General features: G+C 39.9%; 1 protein-coding gene across 1 annotated transcript in view; it reads right to left on the minus strand.

Moving 5' to 3' along the window:
* FOXN1 (forkhead box N1) overlaps window positions 1-20,840 on the minus strand; it is a 113,961-nt gene that overhangs the window by 10,861 nt on the left and 82,260 nt on the right. The window contains exons 6-7 of the mRNA XM_077480434.1: window positions 7,596-7,723; window positions 3,414-3,510 (exon numbers count right to left, since the gene is read on the minus strand). Coding sequence (XP_077336560.1) covers window positions 3,414-3,510; window positions 7,596-7,723 — 225 coding nt within the window. The remainder of the gene's footprint in view (window positions 1-3,413; window positions 3,511-7,595; window positions 7,724-20,840) is intronic.

Here is a 20,840-nt window from a genome sequence, read left to right on the forward strand (position 1 = left end):
AAAATGAAAATTACATCTATAATGAATGATTTACATTTTGTATTTTCAATCCTTTGTTCATAATTTCATATTTTGTTATTTTCATTGTTGTGTTCATTTCGTTTCTTCGTCTGTTCGTAATTTAGTTTGTTAGTGTTCTCGATACGTTCTTTTGAATGGACAGTGTAATGCCCTGTACACACGGTCAGAAATCCCAACGGAAAAGGTCAGATCGGATTATGTTGTCGGAAAATCCGATGGAAAAAATTTGAGAGCAGGATCTAAAATTTTCCAACAAAAAAATCAGATCAGACTTTTTCCGATGTTTTGTAGAGAATTCCGATGGACAAAGTGCCATGCATGCTCAGATCAAATTACGAGACCAAAGCTATTGGCTACTAGCCTGTACGTAGTCCCGTCGTATGAAACGAACGTCACCACGTTCCGAACGATCGGATTTTCCGACAACTTTGTCCGCCCGTGTGTATGCAACACAAGTTTCAGACAAAATCCGTCGAAAAAAAAAACAGATTTTGTGGTCGGAATGTCCGACCATGTGTACAGGGCATTAGTAGTCTTAATATGTATGTTCCTAATTTTGTATGCTTGTAATTTCATGTTTTCGAATTGTTCTTTCGAATGGGCAGTGTATTAGTGAGTGATGTATCTTACTTAATATCTTCAGCCAATCAGCTTTTGTGTCTGAGTCACACTGCATTTCTGAATCTTTTTAGATTCAGTTGAGGAGGAGACTGAGTCAGGTCTCGTGGCTGAGGGAGTGGACTGGAGTAAGTACAGGACTTATTAGAAAGGCAAGGATAGGATTATTATTCTTTATTTCCAGTCAACGAAAAAGGAAATCTCACAAAAGTAACAATTACTAAATTACGAGTAGTGTACCAAATAAATGAAAATTATTATGATTACGAATTTCGAATCAAAGAAAATTAGACTAATGGAATTACAAATAATTTTGTATCAACAAAAATATATCTGTTACGAAAATACGATTGAGTCCGAATATGAAAACTCACATCTTACGAAATTACGAATCGTTACGAATCAACGGAAACGTAAAGAAACAAAACTAAATTAAACAAATATTATTGTTGTGCATACGTCTAGTAAATATGATATATACAGTACATAGTACAAAATTTATGTAACTATGTACAGAATATCCGTACCTGAAATTTATCTTTAATATATTAACCTTTTATGACAAGTGCGAAGGTAAATAAAGTTTTGACATAGCTTAGGTGCCCAGACCAAGTCTGGTACCTTCAAATATCAAATTAGCTATCTGTAAGGGCTGGGATTTTTTGCATTGTCCATAAATATGAGGAGCACTCCTCCCACTGACCATTATGCCATTCTCACATACGGGAATGACATAGATTCATAGATTCAAAATTTGTCTGGTCCCTGCTAAACCTGCCAAATTTCAATCAATCTATGGCCAGCTTTAGTTGAACTGACCTTTAGTCACTGCCAAATTTCTGCATCTCAATGGGTTAGACAAGCCTTTGTCAACTTTTCTAACACTGAGGATTCTTTAAAATAGTTTTCCAATCTCAGGGAACCCTTGCTAATATCTTTTATTTACACCTCAAGGTATATAAGCATGATAGTCACTGGGAGGAGTGCTCCTAACATTTGTGGTCAATGGGAAGAATCATTGCCCTTACAGATAGCTAAAAATATAGCTTTATACCAGTGGTTATTTCAATGAAAGGCAGAAATTGCTCAATGAACCCCTAGCAACCTCTAGGGCTTTGGTTCCATAAAACACTGGTTGAGAACAGCTGTGGCTACATAATAAAGTTCAAACATTGCTTATCTGGCCTTGTTTGCTTAAAGTGGTTGTAAAGTCAAAAAGTTTTTTTTGCGTGCATGTATTAAACTGCTTGCTGTGGTGGGCACTTGGCCAGAAGTGCCGGTGAGGAACCCGAGATGTCATGAAAATCTCACGAAGAGATGGTCCTCCAGGTCTTCTGATGTACGATCGTCGCGGGTACGCACGATCGTACGAACGCCCTTACGTTCGTACACAGGTGCGCGTGCGCGGGCACGCGCACGGTCGCGTGCGTGCGTCCGTATTGGCGCCAAACGGCCTATTTAAACCAGCTTCTTGCCAACAGTCTTTGCTGTCTGCTCTACAGCGTTATATCTGTGAGACCTGATCCGTATTGTTTGTTCCTGTTTGACCCGGCCTGCCTGTGACCTATCTGCTATCCGCCTGCACCCGACCTCGGCTTGTTGTGACTATTCTCCTGCCTGTTCCCTTGTACTTCGTTCCTGTCTGGTATCCGATCCGGCTTGCTCTGACCATCCGTCTGCTAAAGGGTAACCTGCTTATACTGAACTGTGTCATCTGCTACAAGAGATCTGTTAGTATTGAACTGTTCATCTGCTATAAGTGCCTGTTCATATTGAACTACCTATCTGCTGCAAGTCACCTGCTTATACTGAACTGTGTCATCTGCTACAAGTGATCTGTTAGTATTGAACTGTTCATCTGCTATAAGTGCCTGCTCATATTGAACTACCTATCTGCTGCAAGTCACCTGCTTATACTGAACTGTGTCATCTGCTATAAGTAACCTGCTAGTATTGCACTGTCCATCCGCTCCTAGTGCCTGCTTATATTGACTGTTTATCTGCTGCAAGCACTTGTGTATATTACACTGTTCACCTGCTACAAGTGGCCTGCTTTCCTGCACTGCTTATTGCCAAGTTACCTGCTCCTTGAACTGTGTGTCTGCTATAAACTACCTGCTGATCCCTTCACTGTGATTACCTGCTCCACTGAACCTTGCCTACCCATCCTACCCATCTGTTGATCCTGCCAGGCACCTGTACCCCTCCTTACTCCTGTGTTCCCTGTTACATTGCCAGGAAACCGGTAGTGGGAGTCGTAAGGGAGGCCTCTCTCCGCAATCCGGGCTCGCTACTAGAAGGTACGTGACACGAGAAGAGGAGAATCTGGGCTGCACTGTGCAAAACCACTCACAGAGTAGGTATTTATAACATGTTTGATATTTTTAAAGAAAAAAAACTGAGACTTTAACACTTTAATAAGCCACACTAAGATATGTGTTTCCACTACAGAAGAATCAGTTGTTTTAATGAAATTTTAGCCGTGACAGGTGCTGCATTTTTTACTTGTTTGAGTTTATTAAATACACATCTGCTTTGGGGCAGCAAATTCAATACACATTCTTTTCTTGCCATAGTTAATGAAAATCAGCAAGACAAGGTTATACTTGGAGTAGTATTTTCATAGATATCACATGCTCACAAATTACGCTGAAATGTTTGTGTATGTGTCAGTTTAGTTGCCATGCTCGTTTGGACAGTTAAGTGAGCTTCTGTTCAAGCAAGTTCCTATCAACTTCATTTTCAGATAAGCATTTCTGTTTGTATTGCCTTACCTTGAAATAAGGAAAGTGCTCAGTCATAAAATTGTAGATCTCACTCACAGGAAGGCTTCCCGTTTTACTGTTCTTCAGGGCCATAAATATTAGGATGCTTTTAAAGTAAATACAAAAATTGTTAATAACAGAATACTAAATGATTGATTAATAAAAGTGTATGTGTGAGAGAGAAAAAGTTTATATATGGTCAAAACGTTTCCTTTTAACTTTATTTTTTGCTGTTTGTGTCTCGCTGCGAATATTGTCTTCATATTAGGCCCGTACACACGATACAAAACTCGGACAAAAAATTTTGGCCAAACGATCTGCCGATTTTTGGATCGTTAGAATGGTGCTTTCGACAGCCGTTTCCGGTTTTTCATCAGATAAATGCTGGATGTGCAGACTATAAATTTTTTGTCATACGTGAACTCAACGTCCGATTTTCTTTAATTAGTATGGTTTTCGGACAAAAAAAAATCATAAGCGGAAGACTACGCATGCTCAGAAACAAAAGAATACATGCTGAACTAGTCAACACATGACGTCACTTCTGAAGTTGTATTATGTTGTTCACTTCATACACATGTGGTGGTGTGCACAGCTCAACGGACATGGTGTGAACAATCCCAAGGTTTGCTCATATAAACCGTTTCTCCTAATTACTTAGATTCGTGAAAATAATAAAAATTGCAGTAATGAGATTGGTCCTGTGACCTTTTAGAGGCTCTAGGAACCTGTAGTTGTAAATCTACTAATCATTGACTTGGGTTCAACAACTACATCAGTCTAGTTGGGTCCTTTTGGAGCTCTTAATCTCCTATTTCACTGTTTAGTGGAGTATGCTGCAGTTCTTGATATTTACATCATGCATCCAAGCTAGGATCTCCTGACATATGCGAGGCTTATGGCATTCTTGGTAATTCAGAAGAGCCATGACAGAAATGAACATGCCATTGTGTTTAGGTAAATACCATACACACGAGGGTGCTGAACTGTGCAGTATCCCTGTGATGCATGAGTCCCTTTTAAAGCAAGATTTTGGGCATTTTTTGATCTAATTAAGGAATGTGTGATCTTGGTGCTATTAGGCTTACATTTATATTTATTAGATACGTTTTTGGTTTAGGGATTATTTGAATGTTAAAGTAAATCTGTAGCCAAAAGTTTTTTTTTTTCTTTTAGTTTTGGGTAACGTGTGGAAGGGCAATGCCTTATGTTAAGCTAGTCATACAGGGACCAGCCAAATCTTGCTCAGTGTGTGTCCATCTTCGGTTGACAAAAGTCAATCATTGACTGACGTGAAAAACTTGGTTTATTCTTTTTTTTTTTTCAAATATAAATTTTTTATTGTTTTAAGAGAGAGCCAGGGAAAAATACAGAACGAGACCATAACATCAGAAATAGGGGGAAATAGGTAATTGCAACGAAAAACTGTTCTTGGTGTATTCTAACAGCTCAGAATTAAATCTCCCAGAAAGAGGAGTTCCTCCATCCACCTTGTGGATGGAGGAATCTTATTTTTTGTTCAATCACTGTCTGAAAAAACAAAACAAAAAAAAACAAACAGTGTATGGACAGCATTGGGTTTAGGCCTCTGTCCCCAAATAGAGATTTACCCTCTATTTGTCTTGATAATCAATGTCAGTTGGACACAAACTATTAAGAAATCCAAAATGTTATGGTTGTTTTTGGAACAAGACTGGAAATCTTCCAGTGAGAAAACTTGTTCTGGTGACAACTGTCTCTCATTTCCTGTTGTGTCTTTGTAACAGGAAGTAAAGGTATATTTCCAAAAAGAGACACAGACAGCAAACAACTAACTGACATAGGCTTTAACTCTTCCCAAAGCTTAAAAAAGGTTTTTGGCTATAGATACACTTTAAAGTAAAATTCCAGGAAAAACCTAACTAATCCTAAAAATGTTCCCTCCCTCCCTTCACTTTTTCTAACTAACCTGCAGCACTTGTATGGGAGAAGAGAGTGATTGGCAATGCCTGAGCAAGGTGATGTTGCACATAGGATCACTAAAGTGTATCTCTAGTCTGTTGCTGGTGCTTCCTCCTCTCCCCTGAACCCACTGCTGCCTAACAAAGGCTAGCTGGATCCTGTGACCAGAGCAGCCTGAAAATAGGTAAGTATATACATTTTTATATACATTTTTCTTACACAGATTAGTCAGGATAAGTGTTAGGAGAAGGATAGAGCATTTTAAGATTAGTTTGGTTTATCCTGGAATTCTACTTTAAATTATGTTAAATGTTATGGTTCAGAATGGAGCTATGGGTAGAGTTCAAGGCTTATAAGGCTAAAAACTTGTACACACGGTATGATTGTTGGCAGACCGAGCGTCTGATTTTTGTCAAAAGGGCTTGTGCCAGGAACTTGTCTTACATACTAACGGTACACAATTGTCGTGCCACAAACACGAACGTAGTGACGTACTACGAGGAATATCAGCTCTTGAGTGCAACCCTTTGGGCCCCTTCTGCTAATTCTGTGTTTGGTGAGCATTGATTCCAAGCATGCGTGTTTGGACTTTCGACTTTTGTGTGATGGATTTGTGTACTGACCATACAAAAATCTGATGTCAAGCCATTGTCTACTGAAAATGTAATAGCAAAATGAGCGTACTGATGGTAAGATTTTAGGCCAATAGTCTGTCAACAGACAATCCCCTGCCAACAGTCCTACCGTGTGTACAAGGCTTTAGAGAACATGGATATTGCTGCACAGTCTTTAGTCCTTATTTTTGGCGCTGAAAGTCTTGCACCAAGAACTAACAACATTGGTGCTAGTCTGAGCAAAAATATCAGTTATAAACATTTTGTAAACATACAGTTTTTTCTACCTGTATGATTTTTGAAAACGAGTATGCTCTAACTGTAACAAAAACAATCTGTGAAAATATAGCCTTAGTGTACTTTAAAAATTACATTTGTAATTGCCTTCTTCCTCTACTCAAAAACACATATAATAGTCATATGAGTATTTATTTTTATTTTTTTATTTCTTTATATGCAGTGGAAAAGAAAATTCAAGCATGGAACTGCTCTTAAATTTTGAAATGATTCCTAGGCGCAATAATTCAAGATGATGGAGGAATTTGCCCACTGGTGCATTTTTTCAAAGGAATTTAGGAGGTTGAAAAAGGCATGAACAGTTCAACCTACAAGTTATATTTTTGCTGTTAAAAATAACTTTTAGAAAGTCAAAGACAAAAATGTGTACATGTAAAATTTGCAAGAGTTCTTTTAAGAGCTGGCTTAGCACACAAAGTACATAACATATGCAGCACTGGTGCTTGGAATGTCTAAGACTCTTACACTAGCCACATTCACATTTTGTTTTTGGATTCTTTCTGTCAAATCAATGAAATTTACCAGCTAGGCAGACCACCACAGTACCCAGTTGTTGGCAAATTTGGTTGATCTAAAAGATTACATTGGACAATATCAAACTATTCAGTTAGAGGAAGGAGAATAAGAGCCACCACTTTTCCTGTATTCTCTGAAAAAAGTTTAAAAGTTGGCTTTCCACTTTAATCAGATTTAGGGATCTTTTCTGTTACTTTTGAGGCTGTTCTGTTAACAAAAAGTTTTCTCATACTATACAAGATCGTACGATTTTAATAAGTGCAGTTGTTGTCCGAAAATACAATACAAATACACTAAAACACATGACATCACTTCCGATTTTTTTTATTCTGTCATACGAGAACTTTAGTCACTTTACTAACCTTTCCATTTTCAATATGAGACTACCATGAAATGCGTCCGATTTTCGGATCGTGTGTACGTGCCATTAGTCAGATCAGGCTAAGGTATTATGTCTATAGTGTAAAGCAAAGGCCTACTGTGCATTTACACAGTTCCAGTTCTGGAGTTCAGCCTTATTCTGTGCATGGCTAATAATAAGGTTGGAGTTCAACTATAATGTTGGACTAAAGTATGGAAAAAAATGGCAAACATGGAGGTGCTCTTTTTACTTGTTTATTGACATTTAGGATCGAATATTTATAATTTATTTAGGAAAACAGGAAGAAAGGAAACTACAAGTTTCACCACTAAATAATGCATGAGTAAGAAGTAAAAATGCTTTCTCCAACAAGATTTTACTCTGCACGCTATGTATTAATACCATGAGACAAAATAAGAGGAGACATTCAAAAAGAGAAGCTGGACCCTTCTTGAGGCTTACCTGTAGGAATAGATAGGCTTGGGGTAGAGAGGCTGTTGGGGCTCTATGCCAGCTTGTGGAGCGATCCTTTGATAAGGGTAGTGTGATGCAGAAATGTATGTAATGGGATAGCTCCCACCTGTAGAATACTGTAACAAAGAAAGAGGAAACATGAGCAATGGCAAAAATGTAATCAGAAATTAATAATTCAGAGAACAGGAAGTTAATAGGCTTTTTCTGTATGTTGAGTGCTTTGGAGATTGTCTCCAGCACTCTCAGAGTATACCAATGCCAGACCTAGTGTAGACTTCAAGGTGGCCTCAACCCATAAGTCCCTGCCAAAGCCATGCCCCCTGACAAGCTTCACTCCACCCATGGGAGCTTAATCATAGGGTAGTGAGCCTGGAGCCACATAAGGGCTATGTATGCATCATCAGCCATTGAGGAAAGCAAGCAGAGAAAGCAAACGGGGTGTCAAGACCACTGATTGGAATGATGTGAAAGGGTAGAGGAAAAAAATTATCGAAATAAACGTAAAAATGACAGGAAAATAATAACCAAAATGGCAGGAAAATGATAACCAAACTTTCAAGCCAAGCATTTTAATGACTTTATTACCACGCTATAGCCGAAAGATGGCTACAGAGTAGCTCTCTAGTTCTGGGAGGGTGTCCATGGATGTCTTCCCAGAACCCGCCCCCTGAGGCATCCTTTGGACACAACTGATCACAGATTGCAGTAAAGGCCCAATCACAGCGGCCCTTTACCAGGTGATCAGCTGTTTCCAATCACATGTAAACAGACTTGTCAGTTATCGGCAGTCCTTTCCTCACCGTGTCTGTGTGAGGAAAGGACAGCTGATACCCGACAAGGCTGTCAGTGCTTTGTTTGCATTGATAATCAGGCCATTTATAATCAGTGCCCTGATTATCAATGCAGCCCCATCAGTGCAGCTTATCAGTGCCAGAAAATCCGCCTGGGCAGGAAGGGGATGAAAGTGCCCGGTATTGAAGTTGTTTAGCTAGCATGTTTTTGGTGTTGTAGGAAACCTTGTATTATATCACCACTCAAACTAACAAATTGTCAGACTGCTGTATTGTCTTGAAGAGTATGGCATGATAGAATGTAAAAGGAATATTTTAAGGAAATAATAGGGAATGAAAGTAATACAAAGGCTTTCTTCTAGCCCACATAACTCATAGAAGAACCTCTTGTGTACAGTTAGCATATGGTGGAAAACATTTATATGGTTAGACACATTTTAAATTATGACCTTGTGTAGCTATTTTGGAACTTTATACCAGCCCTGTTGACCTTTAGGCTCCATGCACACTGGCTTAAAAATGTTTGTGCTAAGGGAACTGGAGTTTTTTTTTAAAGCCCAGTGTGCATGGAGCCTAAAGTAGTATTAAACCCAAAAGCAAACATTTATAATATTACAGATTTTTTTCAGATAATTTCCATCTGTCTTTAAATGATTGGGCAAAATGAGGAGCTGCATTCATGAGAAATGTTCAGGTGCCGTGTAGGTTGCAGTAAGCTTCAGGCAAAGATGGAAACTAACCATAAGGCACAATGATAATGTAGGTGGGTGTGCAGTGCTGAACAAAATTGATGTATATTAAGAACTTGTCCAAACCTTACTTTTTGCACAAAAGACCAGGGCCGCTGATAAGTAAGTACAACCAGCCCTCTGGTACTGTGACGGGGCTCCATCAGCTGAATAGGGGGGCTTGAGCAGCCTTGTTGTCCATCTATAACATGCAGGCATTTTACATAAATCCTTGCAAGGATTTCAATTATATTCCTTGGGCCCCATCCATCCAGCAGAGAGGCCCAGGAGACGGGAGCAAAAAGGGTTTTACACACATTCCCCTTGGCTGCAGCCACCAGGAGTGTATGTAAACCCCCTCGCCACTACCGTCATAATATGTACTCTGCTGGGAGTGACTTTGCAGCATAAAGAGAGTGGTTGGGGGTGGTAAAAATGCAAGTTTTTACTGTCCATCAAACACGGGTATAAAAAAGACCTAAAAGTAAGCATCCTACTGTGCTGTGATCATCATCATTATCATGATGATGATCACAGAATATTAGTTGCTGTTTGGCTGTCTGTCACACTGACAATCATAATTTGCATTCCCCGCTCAACAGCCACACATATACATGACTCTTGTATAAATACAGCTGTGGAGTGGGGAATACCTTGGCCGCTGATGATCGGTGAGGCACTGTGACGGGGGAAGGGGGCCCTGCCAGATAAGCGGTATGGATCCCATGATTTTTTAACAACAGTCCTACAAAAAACAGTTTATATCCTCCACAGTATGCCACCAGATGTTCTCATTTTCCCCTTCCCCTCTCTTTTTAAAGATAGTTTTACGCAATTTAAAGAGTAAATACATTGACTGAAGTTGTATTTGCTTTGGTGACAGTCTATTCTAATGCAATTTCTTTAATGAAAAGGGTGTAAAAAATTTCTGTTCACTGGAATGACAGACAAGGATAAATACATTAGCAAAGTCCTAATCATTTATTGCTATACATATGTCTTTTGTTGTTTAGAAAGGTGAAGGTAACAGATTATAAGCCTAAACAGCTGACCTGTTTAATTCACCTTTGAAGGATATGGAGGGGTGTGGACATGGGAGATCAAGGTGGAACATGGCCAGAGATTTGGATTTTATATACGGTAAATGATGAATAGGTACCTAGTCAGGAATTTAGACTTCAAAGTGTGAGTGTACACTAGAGGTTTATTGAGGGTGTGAAGAGGAGATGACTTACAAAGTACAATGTCATGAATTGGTGGTGTGCTTTTGTTTCTTTTCAAATAGACATTACATTTAAAGTATAAATAACTAAAGGCATTTTTTTTCCATTTTTGCATAGAGTGGCAAGCAATTAGAACACCTTTGAAGTTTTCATTGCAGTCTATGCTCCTATGCTCTTGCACTGGTAACCATTATCACTGGAAGTGAAAGTGAAAGATAATCCAAAATTTGGGGTTGCCCCCAGAACAGTAACATAAGGGAAATCTTCCAATAGGGACACCAGTTCTGGTGATCCTAGTGACAACCATGGTTTCCCTCACTTTAGAGGAACTCCCTCTAACTTCCTGTGTTGGCTATGGGGCACAGGTGGCAAAAAAAAAAAAACTCACAGGGGTTATAATCCTTACTCTATCTAAATTGAAAAAAAAAAGTTTTGGCTCCACAGTGTACATGTCTATTACCCAAAGATGCCCACAGGTGGCTTCATATTTGGTTAGGTTAGACATTATCTAATGATAACCCTGTGTATATTTAGGTCACCCATAACCTGATTTATATCAGATATTATACAGTATTTAATGGCTGAAAAGGTGAATTAAAGCCCAATTCCAGGAAACTAAAAAATTGCAGTGGGGCTGCACCTGCACTTAAAGGGTCATTAACCCGTTTTGTCCAGGAGAGAGAAGAAACAATTTTTTCTTAGCTGATCCTCTGTTTCCCCAGGCAGATGGCACTCTCCCATGCTCCGGTGGTAGACTGTCCTTCGTGATCATCCCATCCAATGCAGGGCTATGAATCCTGCCTTGGGCCTGATGATGTGCGGCCCAATATTCCCCTAGAGCAGTGATGGCGAACCTATGGCACGCGTGCCACAGCTGGCACGTCAAGCCCTCCCTGTCGGCACGCCAGGGGAATCCCCCAGCCAGTCAGTCACTTGCACTGATGTTGCAGGCAGGGAGGAGCAGGCTCTCTTCCTTGCTTCATTGCTAGTGACATCGGCAGGGGAGTGGACAGCCAGTCATCTTATTCCTTGTGTGTCATTTAAGTGTAAAATTCTTCTTTCTCCACCATCCAGACTCTGTTCAGCAGCTTATTGCCTCCCCCGGACCCCTACACTTCTGGTAAGGCATTCAGGGATTCCTTTTTGCAGGTACCCTATGTCAGCTCCCCCTGCTCCAGGACGACTTTGGTTCAGTCTGTCCTAGTGCAGCCTGTGAAAAAGAGAAGGGGGAGGGGCGGTGCTGGGAGCTGATTTTCCATGGGGAGAGGTGCAATGGCTGCTAGCTGGCATCCAGGGATATCGAGGAATGGTCGGATGTCGGGGATTCCTTCAATGCTGTCTGGGGAGAGCTGGACGATGAGGCAATAGAAAGGTAAGGAGGAGGGTGGATCCTCCGATTTACATTGTACTGTGTGGGGGCATGTTAGTAGTGCAGGAAGCATGTGTCATGTACAGTAGGTGAGTGCATGTGTCATGTACAGTAGGTGAGTGCATGTGTCATGTACAGTAGGTGAGTGCATGTGTCATGTACAGTAGGTGAGTGCATGTGTCATGTAGGTGAGTGCATGTGTCATGTAGGTGAGTGTAATGGTCAGGTAGGTGAGTGTAATGGTCATGTAGGTGAGTGCATGTGTCATGTAAGTGAGTGCATGTGTCATGTAAGTGAGTGCATGTGTCATGTAGGTGAGTGCATGTGTCATGTAGGTGAGTGCATGTGTCATGTAGGTGAGTGTAATGGTCATGTAAGTGAGTGCATGTGTCATGTAGGTGAGTGCATGTGTCATGTAGGTGAGTGCATGTGTCATGTAGGTGAGTGCATGTGTCATGTAGGTGAGTGTAATGGTCATGTAGGTGAATGCAATGGTCAGGTAGGTCAGTGTATGTTGCACAGTGCATTCTGCATTCTTTTTGGTCCCTTAGGGCTCATTCAAAGCTGGCAGGTTTAATTCTGTGTTGGCACTTTGAAAGAAATAAGTTGGTTTTGCGTCGCGGTTTGGGCACTCGGGTTCAAAAAGGTTCGCCATCACTGCCCTAGAGTGTAAGGGAGAAGAAGCTGTGGGAAATGGTCAAGCAGTGGGATGGGGCAGAAAACAGGATAAGTAAATGTTTTTTTTTATTCCTCTAGATCAAAACCAGCGATCAAAGTGATTCTAAACTCATTTTCTTTACCCTAATTAAGGTATTTACCCTGCATTATGGTAAAAAATGCCCACTATCTGTTCTAGTCCCCATCCGTAAAAAAACACTTGACACCTCTCACTACTCCACCACTTTCCTGGCTCCAGCACCACTCTCCTCTCTTTCTGGATTCACAGGAGGCTCTGAGAGAAGCAGGAGCCATGTCTATCAACTCACAAAGCATGGCTGCAGAGCGTACCCACATGAGTGCCCCCTTGGCACCCAACTTTCTAAGGGGGCACTCATAGGAAGAAAGAAAGGAGAAGCGTAAAGAGCTGGTGGGGATCACCAAATAGGAGATGAGATAGGATGTGACTGCTCTGTGCAATATTGTTGCACAGAGTAGGTAAGTATAACATCTTTTTTATTTTGACCCAAAAAGACAACTGTGAGTGCAGGCAGGGACAGGGAGTTCATCCTAGCTCCAAGCTGCAGCAATGTAAAAGGAAATGATCCATAAGCCGTACATCAAGAAGCAGACCCATGTGCATGAAATAAGGTGAATGACAGACTCAGGCAGGCCACGTCCCCAATGTGTTTGGCTCTATCCCTTGGAGCTTAATTATGGGGAAGCTCCATGATTAAGCTTCAAGGGGCGGAGCAAAATGTGTTGGGTGTGGCTTGGCTGGACTACGGGTTGAGGCTGTCATTCACCTTACTTCATGCACATGGGTCTGCTTCTTGATGTGGGGCTTATTGATCTTTTCATTTGACATCTTTTTTATTTTAACACAAACAATAGCATGGAGAATTACTTTAACCTTTGCAGTGCCAGCACAGTCCCACTGCAAGGAGTAATATTTTAGTTGTCCAGAGTTAAGCTTAAAGTTTTAGGATTTCAGGTGTTTGCATGTGAGTGGTTGAATGTCCATTTCTACTGTCCCCTCCATAATTAAGGAGTTCTAGAATTGTAGGATTATAAATTATACAGAGGAAAACAATTATATTTTAAAGGAGCATAGTTCAGGGGTCTTAGGGGATAAAAACATAGCTATTGTATGCAAATTGGTAATAAGTGTGAAAGTCAAAACAACCATAAGAAAAAAAAAACACACATAAAATATTCCTATTGAATGGGAGTTTCCTTTTCAAAGATGAATCCAGCCAACAAATGTCTGCTTTTACTATGGTGGGAAGCAGGGGAGGGAAAACAGTGAAACACCTTTTCATATTTACCAGCCTCAGCTTTGTCTATGGCTTTTAGCTTTCTTCACATGACATAAGTGAGCCAAACAGGGAATGGTGGGAGACTTTGCTCCACCAGACACTGTGACTTCAAGTCTGAATGGGAAATAGGTAGCCATGTTATGCCCATCACCAGTCACTGAATGTGGGTACCACTGACTGATGCCAGAATAGTGGATTGTCAATAATTACTTGGGAAGTGTTGCTGAGGTTGTTGGAGCTTTATAAAGATGCAATTTAAACAACATCAAATGGTGTTCTCTGTAATTCTGTTGCTTTTGTTAGGACATTTAAAAAAAGGCATTAAAGCTGAATTCCACCACTTTCTCAAATGTGCTGGCTTACTATGGGTTAAGGCCCATGAGATGTATGCCACCTCATGGACGTAACTCTTATTTACAACTGACAGTTTTACTGTTCCATCTCTCTGGCAGGAGTAATGCTGCTTTCTCACACAGCAGCTGCTTTGCCCACCCCTCCTCTTAACTGTCCATTCACAGAAGGCTTTGTATTTTGAGAATGGGCACACTAATACAAAGTGCTCTATGATTGGGCAAGGGGAGAGGAGGGGTTAACAGAATTGCCGCATAGGATTCTGCTGGAGGAACTAGAGTATAGCAATAGCTGTACTCCCAGCACTCAGTAAGAGAGGACTTACCTGCTGCATATGATTCTGCAGCTGGAGGAACTAGGGTATAGTGATAGCTATACTCCCAGCGCTCATTAAGACCAGACTTACGCCAAAGTAATCCTGCACATTTTAGAAAGTGGATGAATTCCTGGAGTATAACTTTAAGGAAAACAGGCATATATGGATTCCACAATGAATATTTTTATAACATTTTTCATTTTTACTTGCATTTTTTGTCAGCATGCAATCCATTATCTGTTCAAGTAATAAAATATCTCTATACCCTTGCTACGTTTTCATTTTTATTCCTTAAAAATCTAATTTACTATAAAAATGAATTTACTACTAAATGACAAGCACTATGACATTTTTCACACTTCCTTTACAGAAAGTGATAATGATTTTAGACAGGTACTGGAAGGTACACACTTAGAACAGTCATTAATATATCCACACCTTAGATGATGACAGGATAACAACAATTCATCTTATTCCTCTGTGGAAGCGACATGGCCCAGCTGGACTGATCTACACCTGGGGATGTCTCAATTTATACAGCACATTCACACGTTTTAACTTATCTTTAGAATTTGCAAGTGACCATTTATAATCCCCAGCTATTTTCCATGCTGATGAAAACGTGAAAGCCCAACTCAAGTCAATTTTTTTTTTAGAATGAAGAATGATTAGTCTTTCAATTTTTTACTGCTTTGTGTGCCCATGGACAGACTTCTGTTTGCTTCTTTGTAACAAGGGGTTACTTACCCTTCAGGGTTTCTTCACTCAGTTAGTGTAAGGGGCTTTATGAGCCTATATAGAAAGATAGTGAGGGAGGAGCAGGCAGGTAGAGAGAGGGTCAAGAAAAAGAAGATGTAGAGGTGTAGTGACAGGGAGCACACCACCTCCCTGGAATACTTGTAGTAGGATGTGAGGATTGGTATGAACAATGACATGGCAGCACACCCTCTTGATACCTGTTTTTTGGAACAAAATGCAAATGAACTAGGTTTGAATATTTACCCATTTCTGGAACAGAATATCAAGAATATCACCTACTGGAATCCCAATGCACCGTTTATATGGATTGTATTATGGAATATTGTACCACGTTCTTGTAACTTGCATGCAAACAACTGTTTAAAAGCAGTTGAATAAAAGAACTCTCACCTTTTTATAATTTTACGTGTAAGTGGTGGCAATTTGAAGTGAGTGCAATTGTGTAGAGGCTGCAGGCAGTCCAGTAATGCAAAAAAAGCCCTACAATGTGCTGCACTGTGGCAAACCTGGTTGGGCACCTTTGCTCAGCCAACACCTGGGGGAATAAATTTAGTAGCAGCCGGTTCAGATTAGGAGTGGTGGTGGTTAGTTGTGGTGGGTTGATGGCTGGAAAGCGTCCTCTGGTGCACTAGACATGATATCTGGAAACCCGTATTACACTGGCCTCAGATAAGAGCTGGACCTGTAATCACAGTATCAGGAGTTTTCTGTAGTGATGAGTAATGAGTACTCCTAAACAATCCTTTGGTCTGAGAAATGGAACCTGTGGTGTCTGTGAATTGGAACCAGTGAGACTGGTGTGGGGCTTTGGCCTACTGTCTCTCTGAAAAGGCACACATGAGGCCCTCCTTGGGCCAGGGAACTGGCTTAACAACCTGGACTCTAGAGGGCCCACTACATCCTGTGTTTTAAATTAGCGTTAGACCGAACAGTATGTCAGGGGAAATACCCCCCAGTGGCAAATCAGACAAATATTAAGACATTTTTCTATTATAACTGGGAAGATTTAAAACCTCTGTTATGTTCTTATTGTCCTTGTGATTTTCCCTCTTTTCCTTGGCAGGTGTCTGACAGAACAGAACTTAAAAGGAATTCAGTTCCATGACAATACAATCTCTGCAGTCTACAATGACATGTATCCAAAAAAATTTTTTTATCAACTTTTCAAGTTTTCCCCTTCTCCTACATTTTTTCTAGTTATGGGAGTATGGGAGGGCTAGAACCTCTGTTAGGGCCTTTTTGCTGACTGTGTCCCATTAGGGAAGCTTTCCATTGCTTAATGTTCTGATGACATAACTGATGTTTACTGTGACGAGAATGTGAGGAAATCTCCAATGGAACAACAGCAATTAAAAGGTAATGGAGCTTCTAGCCTTACCCATCTTGCTAATGACCAGGGGCTCACTTACTGTGACAACATTTTAACTAGAAGTGATAGAAAATTTCCTGAAAAGGAGCCACAAACAGCAAAGAAAAAAAAAGTTGAAGTTTTAAAAAGTTACCTAAAACTTAAAATAAAAAATGGAATGGAATCCTATTGTTCATCAACACAGAATAAGAACCTTTAATATACAGGAAAACCTTGAATTGCAAGCATAATTAATTCTGGAAACGTGCTTGTAATCCAAAGCACTCATATATCAAAGCAAATTTCCCCATAGGAAATAATGGAAACTCAAATGATTTGTTCCACAACCATTTATTCATATAAAAATGTAGGTAGGTAGGAATACCTCTGTGGTGAAAAAACAAACAAAAACGTGTCAATAGGGGATGCATAAAGAAAAATCCACCAGGAGCTACAGAATATAAAAGAGAAGAGAGGTGCCTCTAATGCCGCGTACACACGATCAAATTGTCCGGCGTACTTAGTCTGCCGAAACGCATTTCACCGGACAATTCGATCGTGTGTGGGCTTCAGCTGACTTTTCCGGACTTAGAAAGTATTTTTGCAGTCCAATCTTGGACTTGGGTTTCAGCGGACAATAAGTTCGTCAGTATGCTAGTCCGGACTAAGAATGACGCATGCTCAGAAACAAGTACGAAAAGGAAGCTATTGGCTACTGGCTATTGAACTTCCTTTTTCTAGTCCCGTCGTACGTGCTGTACGTCATCATGTTAGCAAACGCCGGACTTTCTGTGTGCCCGTGTGTGGCCAAGTCCGTTCGGTAGAAAGTCCGCCGGACTATCCGCCGGATTGTTTGCCAGACTAAGTACGCCGGACAATTCGCTCGTGTGTACGTGTGTCAATATGGTTACATTTAATGAAGGTACAACATTTAGCAACTCACATGGTTGATGACTGAAACAGGCACATCTAAGTATGTAGGCATCCGGGGTAAAGTTGTCCACATAGAGGCTCTCACCTCTGTCAGTCTGCAATCATGACCGGGAAGACTACCCTGCAGTAGAGCGATCTGAAAGCGAGGCTTGAAGCTTTATCCTGGATGCCCACATATTTAGATGTGCCTATAAAATCATGTAGCAAATCAGCGCAATCACCCAACAGTAAAATAAACACACAAATAATGCATTATAACCCAGGCAAAGATGCAGCCAACACTCCCTCACAGTCAACAACCATACAAATCTACTTACAAAATGTGTAAATAAGTGTGGCGCAGCGGGTATGTGAGTGGATACTACTAAATCTAAATCCACCTAATAAAGTATTGATATAAGTATGTGAAGTCTACTAATAACTCTAACACAACTCCATGCAATTACAAACACCTAAAAATAATGTGAATAATGAAACAATCTCCAAAAAGTCTAGGAAACCACTTGTGTACTGTAAATATTCTTCTATCTTTGCATTACTTTTGGTGACCTACCACCAACAGGTGAAGTGCTCACTCACCTTAAAGATCTGACCCCACTACAGAGTCAAATAAGCCTTTAATACACTCCTCCTATAGAGAATGCAGCTAGATCTTCTTGTCTTCCCATGCAGGGGTATCTGCTTCCTTTGCCTTCACACACACTCACCTTCTTCTATTTGTTTAAAGTGGTGCAAAGAACACTGACCGCCTATGCTGGAGCAGCAACTGAATACAGACCATCACACATTAAAAAGTGTGGGCTCTGTATTGAGCAAAATGGTGGGAATCCACCTATGAACCAGATGCGCCTATTTTAATCATCAACCATGTGAGTTGCTAAATGTTGTACCTTCATTAAATGTAACCATATTGCTACACTTAGAGTCGCCTCTCTTCTCTTTACTACTCAGTTGCTACTCGTATTGCAAGACATCGCTCTTTTATAAAGTTAAAATTAATTTTGAAAAATTTGCTCGTCTTGTGAAACACTCGGAGACCAACTTACTTGCAAAGTTTTACTGTACTTCTTTTCTCTTGACATACTGTACCGGATGTTGGGCATTCTTCCATTTATTGCTTATGTGGTTGGTTGTTTAAAAGCAGGTAATTTCTACTTCTCTGATTCTCACAGAGATGAATATAGGATTGTATAAATTCCAACCCATCTGCTTTCACTGAATCCCCCTGGTTGCATAATGCTCGTATAATCATGTTAAAAAAAAAACACCTTACTGTTAAATGGCTCTGTAATCCATAGCACTCTTTATTAGGTACATTCCGAACAAATCTAAAACATGTAATGATGAATCATTTAGATTATTAGTCAGAAGACTTGTCTCACTATCTTGTAAATTCTCCCATTTGATTCACCATTCAGGGAAATAGGCAAATACTTCACAGACTTGATAGCACATGTAAAGCCTCAACTTAAAATAGAAATCACAGAACACAGTTTAATATTTGTATGTAGTTGTGCCAAACACATGTATCAGGTAATTCCTCGTGTCTTAAAACATTTTAAGCAACTTGTCTCTTGGGTACTTTTACCTAAAATACAATCACATTTGTAACGAAAGCTACGTTACAAGCAGGGTAACATTTGATGTGCTCTTTTTTCCTAAGTCAGTCTTACATTTTTTAAAAAGTTAGTTCCCCTTTTCAGAAAAAGTAAGAAGGTGAATTTGTGGACAGGGGTCTATTTGCCCATGCTGGGGTATTTTTTACACAAAGCAAGCTCATAAATGCCCAAAGTAATGCATCAGGGGCCCCTACTAGGGAGATGGTTTCCGGCAGTTTGCTACGCATGTCACAGCAAATAGTGAGTGTGGTAAATTATGCTACATATGGGACTGTGGCTTTTTAGTCCGATTTAGAATCAACAAATAAACACGACTAGGGAATTATGCCAAATTAAATTCACCCTGCATACATGCAAATTTGGTAAATACTGTTGCGCACAACCTTTGCCCGATGGGTCTGATATTAATTTTAGGAAGCTGCTCACATATAAAAGTGTTCTCTGCACTCCCAAATCTAAATAAACAATGTTTATATGGCGCTACCTAGATACAAGAATCATATAAAATTTCTTACAAATATGGATTTTCAGTGAAATAGATAAATTATCATAAATAATAATAGTGCATCTATTAAAAATATATATATAAAAATGCAAAGGGAATGTTACCAATATAAAAAGATACAAAATTAATTATATAAATATATCAATATGTGCAAATGTGCAAAAGTGTAATTAATGAAATCCACCAAAAAATGTGTTACTCCCAATATGGATTAAATACAATATCACAAACATAAAAAATTGTTTGTGTCTAAAAAGTATTGAATATGTGCAAATTCAAAGAGAATAAAGGGGCCTCCAATGTGTAGTATAATTAAACAGCCTTTATTTATCAAAATATCCACACTTACATTAAAATCCAGTGAATCACGAATGTAAACAGTGATACTTCCTGTCTCGGCCGTGACCAGGAGTGACGATCGACACCTAGCTCCTCCTTGACGCGTTGCGTCACATATCATGTGACTTTCTCAAAGGGACCCTGATATGTGACGCAACGCGTCAGCTAGGAGCTAGGTGTCGATCGTCACTTCCGGTCGCGGCCGAGACCGGAAGTATCACTTTTTATATTCGTGATTCACTGGATTTTAATGTAAGTGTGGATATTTTGATAAATAAACGCTGTTTAATTATACTACACATTGGAGGCCCCTTTATTCTCTTTCCCCGTTATGGTGTAAACCGGATTGGGAGTTATGGAGATACAAAGCTGATTCCTTGTGGTTAAATCTAAGAGGAGGTGGAAGACTGTGAGCCCAGTATTCCTGAAGTGCTTTCCGGTCCTTAGGGACCTTACTTTGAGGTGAGAGGCTGGGGGAAATAAGGGGTGCACCCTAAGCACTGAAGTGTGGAGAAACGGAATAGTCTGCACCTTTATCCACTTTGCATGGTCATTATTACCTGTTGGACTGTGTGCACACTCTGGATACTTTTGTATGGACTGATTTATATGCACTCTGCACTTTGAAGTTTGTGTTCCTTGGGAGCAACACCAGTTTTTTCATAAGTTTTATGTGATTGTGTGTTTTACGAATTGCACTTTTGCACATTTGCACATATTCTTTACTTTTTAGACACAAATAATTTTTAATGTTTGTGATATTGTATTTAATCCATATTGGGAGTAACACATTTTTTGGTGGATTTCATTAATTACACTTTTGCACATTTGCACATATTGATATATTTATATAATTAATTTTGTATCTTTTTATATTAGTAACATTCCCTTTGCATTTTTTTATACACCCTCCATACATACTGTCCTACCCTCTCTACATACTGCACCCCTGTATACACTGATCCTCTTTTCCCCT

This window comes from Lithobates pipiens, unplaced genomic scaffold (assembly GCF_037356315.1).
Source record: "Lithobates pipiens isolate NorthernLeopardFrog02 unplaced genomic scaffold, aLitPip1_a1.2 Scaffold_16, whole genome shotgun sequence".
Taxonomy (NCBI): Eukaryota; Metazoa; Chordata; class Amphibia; order Anura; family Ranidae; genus Lithobates; species Lithobates pipiens.